Source organism: Sciurus vulgaris (genome assembly GCF_902686455.1).
Source record: "Sciurus vulgaris genome assembly, chromosome: 15".
Lineage (NCBI taxonomy): Eukaryota > Metazoa > Chordata > Mammalia > Rodentia > Sciuridae > Sciurus > Sciurus vulgaris.
This window is the reverse complement of record NC_136476.1, coordinates 85,720,183-85,732,871: the sequence shown is the minus strand read 5'-3', so window position 1 is coordinate 85,732,871 and position 12,689 is coordinate 85,720,183. Positions and strand designations below refer to the sequence as shown.

At 57.7% G+C, this 12,689-nt stretch overlaps 1 protein-coding gene across 2 annotated transcripts in view; it reads right to left on the bottom strand.

Moving 5' to 3' along the window:
* LAMC3 (laminin subunit gamma 3) overlaps positions 1-12,689 on the bottom strand; it is a 50,489-nt gene that overhangs the window by 5,798 nt on the left and 32,002 nt on the right. The window contains exons 15-25 of one of the 2 annotated variants that reach the window (XM_079111686.1): positions 12,154-12,307; positions 11,683-11,825; positions 11,060-11,238; positions 9,795-9,933; positions 8,610-8,815; positions 8,160-8,236; positions 6,934-7,068; positions 5,825-5,999; positions 4,397-4,546; positions 2,597-2,699; positions 184-383 (exon numbers count right to left, since the gene is read on the bottom strand). In XM_079111686.1, the coding sequence (XP_078967812.1) occupies positions 184-383; positions 2,597-2,699; positions 4,397-4,546; positions 5,825-5,999; positions 6,934-7,068; positions 8,160-8,236; positions 8,610-8,815; positions 9,795-9,933; positions 11,060-11,238; positions 11,683-11,825; positions 12,154-12,307 (1,661 nt within the window). The remainder of the gene's footprint in view (positions 1-183; positions 384-2,596; positions 2,700-4,396; positions 4,547-5,824; positions 6,000-6,933; positions 7,069-8,159; positions 8,237-8,609; positions 8,816-9,794; positions 9,934-11,059; positions 11,239-11,682; positions 11,826-12,153; positions 12,308-12,689) is intronic. The other variant, XM_079111687.1, reaches the window with a different exon arrangement.

Sequence of the window (12,689 nt, the reverse complement as noted above, 5' to 3'; positions counted from 1 at the left end):
TTCATGAAGAATCAATGAGGTTGCCCATGCGAGGCTCCTGAGTTAAGAGCCGGGTTCCCAGCAGCAGTTAGTAAGCGGAATATTCAGCATTAGACAGGGGAAGAGAGCAGCCGTGTGTGTCCACATCTCTGCCACAGGCCCAGAGGGTAGGAGAGCCACTGTCCTCGTGGCCATGGCCCTGACCTCGGCGTTGTCCTTGGCCGACAGCTCTGCCTCTCTGCTCCTCTTCCTGGAGCTGGAGGAAAGGGGAGCAGCATTGCCCAGCATCCTCTCTGCCTGCTTGGTCTTCCTTTCCGTGTCTGCAAGGAGCCTGTCCCGGATGACACCCGCTTTCCTCTGCAGGGCGGCCTGGTCCTTGGGCCGAGGAAACTGCACCTTCATCCCTGCAAACCCCATCAGCCTGTGTCAGGGCCGGGCTCGCACCTGGAACTCCTGCCCAATGGTCTCTGGGTGCTGCTCAACCCCCCGGATCCCAGGGCAAGGGGAATGGAGGTTTGAAGACCCACGACATCTGCCTCTAACCTTCTAGGCTTACTGGGGAAAACCCACAAAGGACCAAGACGTGCAGAGAACTTAAAGATGCACATTATACTATGACCTTTGGTGGTCAATGAGTGGAGCAGTGGTGGGGTGGGGCCCACAGCACCATGCATGGTACCGTCGGTGACTCCTTACACACCACCGATCCCTAACAAGGCTCTGAGGCACCGTGTAGTAGCAGATGCACCAACAGTTAGACTACCACAATGGAGACCAAGAGCCACACGTAACTAGGAGGGGGATGAGGAGGGAAAGATGAGCAAGGAGTACTGGAGATTCATGATCATAATACCACAGGCACCAGATGCTCTTTTTACCACCGAGCTCTCAGGCAACCAAGACAAAAAGGGAAAGGTTACAGTTCTCATAGACAGTATGTAATAAGAAGCAGTTTCCCTCTTGATAAAGAGAGGGACTTTTCCATTCTTATCCTTTCCTTTTCAATAAAATTCTAAGGGAGATTTATTATAAAGAGTACTGGTAACAGTAGACAAAAGTCAATTTTTAAAAAGAATCAAGTCTTCCAATCTTTGGGGGCCTAATATTACATAATTGTTTTATCCAAAAAGTAGATCCACTTTTTGTTTCTTGTACACAAAATCGATGCATTCCTTTAAGCCTTAATTCTAAAGACTGTTAATATATGTTACAGGAAATGCCAATTAAGTTTAAATAAAGTGAACTGGTTTCTCTATTACAGGACGTCTCAGGGCCTTTCGTATTCTGAAATGTGCTGGGTAAGGCCTCGAGAGAGTGCCACAGCTAGAGACAGTTCCGGAACTTACCTGAGCACACAGAGCTCTACCTTGGCAGAACACAGCACAGGCAAGAGCCCCCAGGGCTCACCTGGGGAAGGCAGCAGCTCTGCCCTGTAAGTTTTCCCTTTATCCTTTTTTTTTTTTTTTTTTTTTTTTTTTTTGCAGTACTGGGGATTGAACTCAGGGCCTTGTGCTTGCAAAGCAAGCACTCTACCAGCTGAGCTATCTCCCCAGCCCTCCCTTTATCCTCAATGCCACCTGAGCACAGGCCAGTGGGCGGAAGGGATATGTTCTCTCAAGTGGGAAGGAAATGGGGAAAGGGTCTGGGGGTGGGGGCTGGAGGTTAGTCTGTGTGTTTAGGGAGCAGGGCCAGGGAGGCCAATTTCCACCCAGCATGTGCAAGAACGCATTCTAGAAGCATCCAGCAGTGGGGTGTCCTTGTAAGTAGGAAGCCACCCACCGCTGGAGACGGCAAACCAGGGGTGAGCGCGCCCTGCAGGATGCGGGATTCGCAGCAGACAACTTCGACGCCCTTCCCAATTCTGACGTCCTACAATTCCCTTACTACGGATCACTGAATGTACTTGTTCTTAAATGTGACTCTGCATACAGAAGCACACAGCCAGGACTTTCCGCAGGAGAGTGGGCAACCAGGACTTCAGGCCACTGGGGAACGTGGAGGTGGGAGGCCTGGAGGGTCAGGCCCAGGCTGGAGGGATTGAGAGATGGCCAGCCCAAGCCTGACTCCTGATCTCAGACCCCAAGAGACCCCTGGGCTCAGCATCATCCCTGCCTCGTCTTGGCTCTTGGATAAGGAGCAGAGAGGATATTACAGAAGCCCCTTACACCTGGGACCCCAGGCTGGAGCATGCAACACTGGCTGGTTTCTGCCCTGCTAAGCTCCGAGCCAGAGCTGGATAAGCAATCCCGTTACTCAGTCTGCCCATCTCAGCCTGGCGTTCCGAAAGCTCAAGAGAGACCTGGCCGAGCATCAACCACACCACCTTCTGCAGAGAAGCCGCAACTGTGGCCGCAGCTCAGATTCCCTCCCCACCTGGTCCTGAGAGGCTCTCTGCGTGGTCCAAGGGCGCCTGGGGTTGGTGGGGATGGCCACGTGGGCTGGCACCCAGACAGCTGTGTGTGAGATGGGAAGAGACATGCAGCCTGGGGAGGGTCCTGAGATGGGATGGGGACAGGACTTCTGTCCCCTGCACCAGGCCTGCCCGTCCTGAGGTGAGCCTGGTGGCTGTCTGGCACTCGTGTGTCACCAAGCCCAGGGCTCAGCTGGGCACACGCACCTTCCAGGTCAGCCAGCAGGGTCTTGGCTCCCGCGACGGTCACTGTGGCAGCCTGGACAGACGAGGAAGCCCGGGCCAGGGCACCTGTGGCCTCCTGGTGCAGCTGGAGGGAGAAGAGAGGCTGGAGGTAGGTGGGCACCAAACCCACACAGACTGGGTCCCCAAGGTCACTGCGACCTCTGACGTGGAGTTGTGCTCTTTACCGGACCTCCTTAATTACCACAATAATGCTAATGCTGAATCTCTCTCCTGAAGACACCGGAGACACCTGGGGGGGACCTAGCAGCAGAACTGAAGGACAAGACAACGGAACACTCCCTCCAGGACGCACTGCTGCAGCCACTGGCAAGTCTGTTCATCGCACGGCCCTCAGAGGCCAGCGGCTCCTCCCCGGCCCCTGCGCACTGAGACTAGGATGGAGGCATGGGCAAAGGGAGCATGGTCTGTCGCATGGTGGGATGCCGTCCAGCCTTAGGAAGGACCAAGTCTTGGTCCAGGAAGGAAATAGGGAGGGAGAGGAGGGAGGGAAGGGGGAAGTACTGGGACTAAATTTGAGTGAATCATAGTCCATGCTTTTAACATTATGTCACAGTGAATCCTAGCATTGTGTGTAACTAAGAGAACAATAAAAAAACTTAAAAAGCCCCAAACTCTGAAAGGAGGAGAGGCAGGCTGCGGTGGGGTGGGCATCTGTGCATGGGGGTCTGGCCTGACTGGACTACGGCTTTCGGAGGGGATCTGGGAAGTCACCCCTTCCTGGCCACCCTGCCCTGGATGAGTGAACCGCAGATCCCATGCACAGGCACTACCCTGGGGACCCCCACAGCAAAGCTCTCCAGGTGTGGGGCAGGCATAATCAGGGCCTCACAAAGAAGCCCTTTTCCTGTCTTCAAAGGAGGATGAGCAGTCCAGGTAAGCCACCTCTGCCACAGCAGGCGGGATGTGGAAGAGGTCTGTGGATCAGGCCCCAGAAGGACGTCATGTTGTTTTCCCGAGTTTGGTGCTTGTACTGTGGTTAATATGCCCAACCACATGGGGAACCCAGGCAAAGGGGGAGTCCTTGTACTTTATAGCATTTTTGTAAGTCTAAAATTATTTCCAAATGAAAACTCTTTGTTTTTTGGCCCTGGTGATTGGACCCAGACGTGTCTGCCACTGAACCACATACCCAGCCCTTTTAATTTTTCATTTTGCGATAGGGTCTTTCTCAGCTGCGCAGGGTCTTGCTCAGTGGCTAAGGCTGACTTTGAACTGGCAATCCTCCTGCCTCCGCTTCCTGAGGAACTGGGATCACAAGTGTGCACCACTGCACCTGGCTCCAAATGAAAAAGTTTTCAAAAATTATCTTTAAGGGGTCTTTCACACTTTCAAAGGTTGAGAACTGGCGTTAAGTTAATCCACTCCTTCTCTCTCCTTGAATCCCCTGATCATTTGCGCCCTTCTCTCCTAGACTGCGAACACCAGGCTGTGTGGTTTAGCACAGTGAGTCCAGGGTCTGCTCAGAGTAGCCGCTCACTCAGTCTGTGGCCCAGCAGTAACGACTGAAGGAAGCAATGAACAAGAACCACCAGCCATTGCGGATACTGAGAAGGGCAGTAGGTGTGGCCATCCATCTGCCTGTCCATGTGTCTGTCCATCTTGCCTCTTCTCTCACCCTTGCTCAGGCTGCCTGAGGTTCTCTGGAGTTTGGGGGAGGCACCAGAGAAATGCCTTTGACCTCCCCTCCTGCAACCCTAGACCCCGACAGTCAGGCAGCGCCTGCCTCCTCCAGGTACCCTTCCTCAAAGCACAAAAGCTCACCTGGGTGAGGGGCTCCGTCTTCTGCAGCACTGCCTGGGCCGTGGCCTGAAGGGCTCCGATAGCCTCGGTGGCCACACGTTCTCCTGATGCAACTGTCTTCGCCAGGTCTTGCACTTTCAAGTCCAGGTCCCCAGCCTGGGACTTCAGAGGCTGTAGGGACACGGTGGCTCAGGCAGGGGCTAGGGACCAGAGAAAAGGGCCCCACTGGGCTGAGGTTCAGTCTGGAGCTGCCAGCCCTGCACCTGAGTCTCATGCCCCTGGAATTCAGCACCTCCTGGATGTTCCCGTTACATGAGAGGAACAGGGACAGCAGGGGTGGAGCTAGTGTGGACCGTGGGAAGCAGAGGGGTCATAGCAGAGAGGGCAGGCTAGGGAAGTTCAGATCCCAGCCCCCTTGACTTCTAGCTCCGCAACCTTGGGCAGCTTTAGCCCAAGGCTGACCTGCATTTCCTAACTGCAGAGCGAGATTCTCTCCTGGGACCACACTCCCTTATCTGATAGGCTTCAGAATGCAGAATTTTCCAAACAGGGCTGTGCGGGAGCTGCCCATGGGCCAGGACCCTCAGTGGTATTTGGGACAGCAGCCAGCCAAACACATCAATACCCGCATATCACTCCTCCTGGGCAGCAGAGGGGCAAAGCAGCCTGGGCAGTTAGTCTGGGTCAGGTTGTGTCCCAAAGGCATTTCATCTCTGCAAGCTTCCTGCCAGGGGAAGGAACCCAGGGCCTTGTGCATGCCAGACACGTGCTCTGCCACCGGGCTGCATCCCCAGCCAGCTTATTGCTTTTTTAAAGCCTGGTTTCTGAGCTCAGGGATTTCAGGATTACTGAACAGACAGGCTGGACCTGATGCTTTCAGGGTGGTGGGCTCAGAAGGGATAACCCAGCGCCCTCCCGGCCCCCATGGAGGCAGCCAGAAATAGCCTAGGGGCCAGGTCCCTATGACAGAAGAAGTCATTGAGGCTCAGGGAGGGAAAGTCCTTGGCCAAGGTCACAAAGCTGGAGTAGCATAGCTGAGGCTTTATCCTGTGTCCACCTGGCATCCTCGCTACTATCACTCGCGTGGAGAAGAGGCTGAAACCTCAGCGTTGTTCTGATCAGCAACAAAGATCACCTGAGCGCTGACCCTACCAAGTCCTATAGGTGGACTATCTTGTTTTATTTTACTTTTTATCTTTGGTGGTGCTGGGTATGGAACCCAGGGCCTTGTGCATGCTACCACTGAATCACCCAGACCCCCCAGCCATTTTTTAAATTTTGAGGCAGGATCTCAGGAAGTTTCCCAGATTGGACACAAACTTGGGATCCTCCTGCCTCAGCCTCCCAAGTAGCTGGGATTAAGGTGTGGCATACAGCTATGATTATCTCATTTTAATGACTATACACAGTCTCCACCCACTGGCTTTCTCCAGCCTCTGGAATGCCCACCCCGCCATGCAGAGCTTTGAGGATGACTGAGCTGACCAGCACTCCACGGACAGCCAACCAGGCCCCGCGCAGGGCTGCATCATTAACGGCGGCAGCAAGAGCTCTCTCAGCTTCAGGCAGCATCTCTGCCACAGCCATGCCCAGCGCTTTCTGGGCTGCCTGGGCCTCCTGGTACCTAGAAGGAGACAGAGGCCAGGCTGGCTCATACAGCAGGGCACCGAGCTGTCCCTCCCCATTGCTATCGGGGTCCCTGGCTGGAGCCCCTGCTTTGCAAAGTCCTCTCCGGTTGGTACCCAGCAGCTGGCCTTGGAAAGTGGCTGCTTCTCCACAGCTTTCCAAGGGACTAGGGAGGCAATGAACGGACCACATTCTTCTTTCTTCATTCATTTGGCCCGCCGCTCTTTTCTGAAGGGGCTCCCGCCTGCTTTCCGCCTGCTTTCCACCCGAGAACCACCCGGTGGCAGACATTTGGCTCCTCTGCTGAAGTGTGCAGAGGAGGACGCCTGGTGGTGTGGGTAGCACGTGGCCTGGGCCTGCCCTTGCTGGTGACCCTGAGCCTGTCACTCTCCACAGATAGAGACCCTTGGGCAGTGCAATTGCTACAGGGACTGTAGCCCTGAAGGCCTGTGGCTTCCTGGCCTGGCCAGCTGCCCACACCCTGCTCCACTGTGGGCACCACTGGGGTGGAGCCCTCCTCCTCCACCCTCAGCTTCCTTTCCACCCCATCATTTCCCGAAGGACTGTGCTCCCCGCCAGGGGTCATGTGACCTCACCCAGCCCTGCAGACTGGCTCAGGGCTGGACACCTAAGTGGCGGCTATCTGTACTTTGTAGCCCTCTTCTGAGGACTCCGGTGCTGTACCCAGGTCAGTCGGCTGGATGTGGGCGGAAAGGCAGCGAACAGACCACGCTCTTCCTCCTTCATTAATTCAGTTCCCACACGTCTCTGACAGGACTTTAGGTCCAAGCAGGACAGACCACAGACCTCCCAACCAACCACAAAGAACCTCAGGACCCGGGAGGCTGGTTCTGGAAACAGCAGCTGCTGCGTGGGCTGAGGGTTCCCAGAGGCTGAGCCCAAGCTTCTTCCTGCACCTGGGGAGGTCTCACCTGTCCTCCAGTTCCTGCTGGGTCTCCAGGGCCTCTCTGCCATCCAGCAGACTCCAGAGCCCCACGTAGCTTCTGTTAGAGGCCAGCAGGGCACGCCGAGCAGCAGCTTCGATCCGGGCAGCAGCGTCCCTGTGGCTGTGCGAATCACCCCCACCGTCACCAGAGCCCATGCAGGGTTTGGCCCAAACCCACCCCTACCACATGGGCTGCCTGCAGGACAGGCTGCCTGCTTGCTACCTGCCTGCCAGCCGCACGGGGCCAGGACTACCGGAAGGGTGCCACACACCCTGCTCCTGTTCCGTACCAGGGAGGCTGTTGGCCTGGCAGAAGGACTAGTAGGGCCTTTCACCATGGAGCAAGCCCTCCCAGCTAGGGCAGTGATTGGGCAGTCTCCCTAACAGAGTCAGCACAGAAGAGAGTGGCCCAGGCAGCCTGGGGTCAAATCCTGGCTTTATCACTTCCAAGCTGGGTGTCCTTGAGCAAGTCACCTGACTTCTCTGATGCGTTTCCTCATCTGTAAAATGAGTCTAAGGCTCTTGAAGATAGAGGGGGAAATTGCTACAGAGTCTATGTTTTTAGGATCCTAAGCTATTTCATAAAAGCAGCTGATAAAACAATCCAAATATCTGTTAAGGGGTGATTGGATAAGCAAAATACGGTATATCTATTCCCTGGAATATCATGCAGCCATAAAAGGAACAAAGTCCCTATTCATGCCACTCTATGGATGAACCTTGAAAACATCACGTGAAACCAAAGAAGCCAGATGCGAAAGACCATGTTACCTGATTCCATTCATGGGAAATGCCCAGAATAGGCAAGTCTATCAAGGCAGAAGGCAGGTTAGTGGCTGCTGGGGGCTAGAGAGGTTGAAGAGAAGGGTGATGGAGATGTTCTGAAAGGGGGTGTGCAGCTCTGAGAACAGGCCAACCCCTGGGCTGCACAGGAGGTGAAATACTCCTCAGCAAACTGTCACCCAGCAGCTGCCAGGTGCTCGGGCACCTGAGGTGAGCGAGCTCTGCCCTGGTATTTCTGGCTTACACTCCCTTGCTTGTCTCTTCTTCCCAGGTGGTGACATCTGCTCTGGGGGGTAGCCTGGACCCCTTGGATCCCACCTCCTGGGGAGCGGCACATGGGGATGGCCCTGGCCCTGGAGCCCCAAGAAGGGCTGGGCTTGCTAGGATGGCATGGGCAGGACCTCAGCTCGCCCTGGGGCCTGGGCTCACCTCCTGGAGAGGGCACGGGCCTCTGTGGCCAGATGGGTCCAGTTGGTGGGCTGGCTGGGCCCTTCCTGCACAATCACCTTTAGAGAAAAGAGAGGACACTGAGGCCCATTCTGACAGGGCAAGGGCCACATCTGGCTAAATTACGGAGCAGAATCAGACAGCACCAGTCATTTTATAATTGCACAAAGGTGGCCGCCAAGTCGGCATGCAGCGAGTGAGTCCTAGAACACAGAAGTATCGTACCGCCCGCCGTTTACCACACGCGCAGTGTCTGCTTAGGGCATCTTCCCGCTTTGCAAACACTCTCACCCAGCCAGTGGGGGAGGCACCAGCTGACCTCCATTTTTCAGGTGACACTGAGCCTCCCACAGAGGGAGAGGGAGGCCCAAAGTCACCGGGTCAATGGTGAGGACTCACGCCCAGGCTCAGTGAGGGAGGGGCCCAGGGTACCAGAGACACGAGGACAGAGGCTGCGTGCAGAATCTCCTCTTCTGAGGATGCCAGTGCTGCGCCCAGGTCAGCCAGCTGGATGCAGGTCTTCCGGGTTCCAGCCCGGGTGCAGTGTGTACTCCTGCTCAGCCTCCGCAGCTGCTCCCGCACGGCCTTCACAGCACCCTCGAGGCCTGTCATCTGCTCCAGGAAGGCTTCCCGGGCCCCTGCAGGAAGCCCGCAGTCCAGGGGTCACAGAGCAGTCCAGGTTCCAAGCTACAGCCCCCACCGGGCTCCTGTCTGTGGCCTCCACTTTCCCTGGACACAGCCTGGGGCACCAACACTGAGTTCCAAAAAAGTCTGCCCAGATGCAAAAGCCGAAGGCTGGAGAAGGTGAATCGTGACCCCAGGTCCCACACACTGCGTCGGCCACACTCAAGGGCCTGGGAAGGAGCCAGGCCCTCCAAGCCACAACAAGCAATTCCAGAATCTGGCCATCAGTGACCCTCTGCCCAGGTCAGCTCTGTATTCCTGAGGAGGTCCATGTGTGCGCATTTGAAGACTTGCCCTCTGAGCACTCTCTTTTTTTTTTTTTTTTTAATATTTTTTAGTCATCAATGGGCCTTTACTTTATTTACGTGCGGTGCTGACAATGGAACCCAGTGCGTGGCACATGCCAGGCAAGCGCTCTGCCAGTGGGCTCTGCCCAGCCCTCACTCCCTCTTTGGACACCTGTGTCCGGCTGCTGAAGGAGTACAGGTGCTAATAAAGACGAACTCCCACAAAGCAATCAGTCCACTCTCAGTGCTCTCTAAAGGTCCACATCCCAGGCCACCTTCTGCCTGGTTTTAGCGACAGGTCTTTTTTCTTAAAAAATGTCTTATTTTCCATGTGTCCAGCATTGCGTGTGTGAGGGGCAGGGCACAGTGTGAGCACAGGGCCCGGGACTGCCTGTCCAGCCCCTGGAACAGCAGCTCGAGCCTTCAAGTGCCACGTGGGCCAAGCCCGTGCCCAGCCCCGTCTGCACTAAACTTACAACGCGGGGACGGAGACCGATGTTGACACAGGGACCAGCGGGCTGGGACCCTGGAGGACGGGTTCCCGTGTCAGGACTATCTCCTGAGAGCCCTCAGAGCAGCCGACGAGCCCAGGCTGAAGGCTGCGCAGAGGGCTCTGACCAGCCGGCCCCTGCACCCTGCTCTGTACCTCGCAGCAGGCGGTGGCCCTGGTAGATGTCCCCACGTGGGGCTTCTTCCTGCAGAATGTCTAACGGCCCCCAGGGGCCACAGTTGGAGCCCTGCAGCCATCCTTCCATCAAAGTCAGCCTGGCCTTCAGCTTGGCCACCTGCAGGGGACAGGGAAGAAAAGGTGTGAGGCTGGTGGTCTTCAGTCCTCCCTGGACACATACCCTGGGCCTCTGCCTGGCCTGTTCTCCTCCTGGGTTCCCTTCCCCAAGTCCCACCCCCAGCTTCAAAGCTAAGGGCCAAGCAACCCTTAGAACCTGTCCTGCCCACTCCTGAGCTGGGCCTTCCCTCCCCGCAAGGCGCCTGCTCATGCTCAGCCAGTCACGGGACGGGCCTACGGGGGAGGCCCCTGTGCCACCACACTCCGGTCTTCTAATCAGACTCAAACTGCATCGGTGGGGCACATACCAGAAGCCAGCTCGGCATGAAGGGCTGCCTCGGCCCCATCGCCTGCCAACCAGCCTAGACAGAGGGCCACGGGTCCCGAGCCCTGTCCTTGATTCCAAAGTCCAAAATGCTGTGACAAACTACAAGGCTCTCCTTCCCTTCCTTGATAGCAGAACTGCCTCGGCTCTTCTGGAAACAGAGCAGTTCTGGAAAGAGCTGCTTGGTTGCTTATCCTGCCTCGTGGTTCTGCAGAGCCGGATGTGCTTGCTCACCAGCGGCCCGCGGCTCCTGGGCCTGCCTGTCCCTGGTGCACACCCTCTATTCCCTCCGCAACACCACACGCCGTGGTCGCCCCAGTGGAGTCCAGGGAGGGGGCTCAGGCCTGGACCATCTCCACGTTTGAGTAGGACAGAGACACTGAGCCTTACAGCTGCCAGCTGCCTGGGCGTGTGACAACTCAGAGGGCTGAGGAAGGGGGCCCCATGGGTTAACCCAGAGCTCAAACTCCTGACTCCTGCACCACCCACCTCCCTGCTGGAAATTCTGTCTGTGCCCTGGGACAGGCATCGCCTCCCCATGGGGTCATTATCACCCCTCAACCAGAGGAAGTGAGGGACCTGGCAGGGTGGTCGGGGGGCATGTGCAAGAGCCACCTCTTTCCTGTTCACCCAGAACAGGGGAAGGGCCAGGGTGGGCACTGGGAGAAGGCAGCTAGGGGGCCCTAGGGCCCAGGAGCCGTGGACGAGTGGGCAGACCCATGCCTGTCACAGAGCTGGCAGCACCGGGGCGCGGAGTGAGCAGGAACTTGAGGGCCTGGCCAGGGCTGGGCTGGGCGCTCACCTCCCCCTTCACCAGGGCGTAGCAGGTCGGGCACTCCTGGCAGCGCGTGCCGTCCGCCGTGAGGAAGAAGTTCTCCTGGCAGCGGTCACACTTGTAGCCCGCGAAGCCGGGCCTGCACACGCACGTGCTGTTCTCGTGGCACTGGGCTGAGCTGGAGCCCACCGGGGAGCACCTGCAGGCTGGAGTGGGGGCCGTGAGCACGGGGTGGGCTGCACCCCAGCCCTGCACACCCCCCGGGCAGCTCCCAGGATGCCTGGGTCCTTCCCGCGGACTGTGATCAGAAGGTGGGCCGAGATGCCAGTCGCATCTATTTTGGTGTCCCCAGGTGCCCGAGGACTGGCCGGGTTCAGGAATTGCCAATGCAGCCTGACTGTCCGAGTCAGGAAACTGAGGCTCCCAAAGGGCCCAGGCACACAGGGAACTCGTGGTGGCATTTGGGATGAGGTTCTCAGCTGCCACCAGGACACTGCTATTCCTCCACACCCACTCGTCCCCTGTCTCCAGGCCACACCGAGATTGGCCCTGCCTGACCACCGTCTCTCCTGCTGCGCCCGCTTCTCCCCTGGCATCTCGGGCAAAAGACCGCCCCTCCCACCAGCCCAGGGAGGACCCAGCTTCCTTACCCCGGCAGCCCTTGATGGAGAAGCCAAAGAAACCCTGCTGGCATCTGTCACAGGCCTGCCCTGTGACACCGGGGCGGCAGGGACACTGCCCGGTCTTGGCATGGCACTGGTACTCCCGGGCCCCCAGTGGGTGACACTTGCAGCTGCAACAGGGGAAGGAGCCAGGTCTTGGGGCACAGCCTCTGGGGCTGTAGCGAGGCTGAAGAAAGTGCAGATCTCACAGGAGGCTCGCCAGAGGGAGGCGGGAAAGAGGTCGCGGGGACAGAGGCCGGTCTGAGACGCAGCCTACGCTGGCAAGTCACAGGGCACTTAGCACACCAAAGGCTCTGGCAAGTCCTCAAGGAAGACGCCCGTGTCCCCCTTCCATTTCCTGCAGCCCTCCTCCGTTCCTTAAAGGTGGCTGTCTCAGGTGCTGCTGTGGCCACCCCTCCTGGCAGGACACCCAGGGCGCAGTGGCCTCGCCCCACCTACCTCTGGCAGCCCTTCCCTGGCTGCAGGTTGTAGAAGCCCGGGCTGCAGCGGCTGCAGTCCCTCCCAGTCACGTGAGGCAGGCAGGAGCACTGGCCAGTCACTGGGTCACAGGGTGTCTGCCCACTGTCCAGGCCCCCAGGGTTGCAGCTGCAGGCTGTGGTGGAAGCAGGGCAGGGTGTGGGGAGGGCACGTCCATCTGTTCAACCCCGGGGCGGCAGAAGCCAAGGTTTGGGGAGCCTGGAAACAGCCCGGTCCAGCCCAGGCTGCTAAGCCCCTGCTGAATATGGCAGGAGGTCGGAGCTCAAGTCTCAGGCCACTTGCTATGTCCTTGGAGACAACCCAGGGCACGTAGTCACGGACAGACCCTCTGTACCTGCCCTGAGCCCTGAGCTGGAGACAGGTGCAGAGTCACAGGCGGAGCCCTGCCCCACCCTGGGTCATGAGGTGTCCGGCCCCCTGGCCACCGCAGGCCAGCATCTCACTCCAGAACACAGCAGGTTCCCCCAGGAGTTCCACAGAGCAAGGGGAGCAGAGGG